Source organism: Phaethon lepturus, unplaced genomic scaffold (assembly GCF_000687285.1).
Source record: "Phaethon lepturus isolate BGI_N335 unplaced genomic scaffold, ASM68728v1 scaffold33926, whole genome shotgun sequence".
Classification (NCBI taxonomy): domain Eukaryota; kingdom Metazoa; phylum Chordata; class Aves; order Phaethontiformes; family Phaethontidae; genus Phaethon; species Phaethon lepturus.
Window position 1 is genome coordinate 1 of NW_010547441.1, and position 814 is coordinate 814.

The 814-nt window shown below is 51.4% G+C and overlaps 1 protein-coding gene across 1 annotated transcript in view; it reads left to right on the plus strand.

The window, feature by feature from the left end:
* Window positions 1-244: 244 nt before the first annotated feature.
* LOC104622773 (homeobox protein DLX-1-like) overlaps window positions 245-814 on the plus strand; it is a 961-nt gene continuing 391 nt past the window's right edge. Inside the window, 2 exon segments of the mRNA XM_010289652.1 lie at window positions 245-469; window positions 472-586. Coding sequence (XP_010287954.1) covers window positions 245-469; window positions 472-586 — 340 coding nt within the window.

The window sequence follows — 814 nt, forward strand, 5'->3', positions numbered from 1 at the left end:
CCAATCAGCTCCGCCGGCTCATGAATATTCATAGCCTTGGCTGAGTCAAAGCTTTTAGGCGAGTTTGTGTAGATCTACAGCATCATGCTTAGACTTTTCAAAGAGACAAACTCCATTTTCTTATGAATGGAAAGTGAAAAACCCTGTTCCGCTTAAATTGGGTTCTTTCCTGTCCTGAGAAACACAACAGACCCCAAAAAGGCAAGCTGAAGAGAGAACACACACACAGACCAAGCGACAAGAAATGACCATGACTACCATGCCAGAGAGTCTAAATAGCCCCGTCTCAGGGAAGGCTGTCTTTATGGAGTTTGGGCCGCCCAGCCAGCAAATGTCTCCTTCTCCCATGTCCCACGGACACTATTCCATGCACTGTTTACACTCCGCGGGCCACTCTCAGCCTGACAGCTCGTACAGCACAGCTTCGTCCTTCTCCCGACCGCTGGGCTACCCCTATGTCAACTCGGTCCGTGTGTCGCCCCTACGCGTCCCCGGGCCCCCAGCCACTCGACCAACCCCTACATCAGTTCAGTGCAGTCCTACCCCAACAGCTCCAGCCTGACTCAGACCCGGTTAGAGGAGACAGGTAGGTGCACTCGGCTTTGGGGAGGGAGGGGAAGGGGGAAGGGAAGGCAGGGAGGGAGGGAGGGTGCTTTAAATGAAATTACAAAATATTAGTCAGGAGAGGCTGAGGATCACAGGGGAGCTGTACACAGAGCACACAATGCCCGGCTGGAAAAGAAATCAACCCAGATGTGCACGTATTAGTCTTCGTAATTATTTATTGCGTAGCGCTATAAACAATGTATGCAAT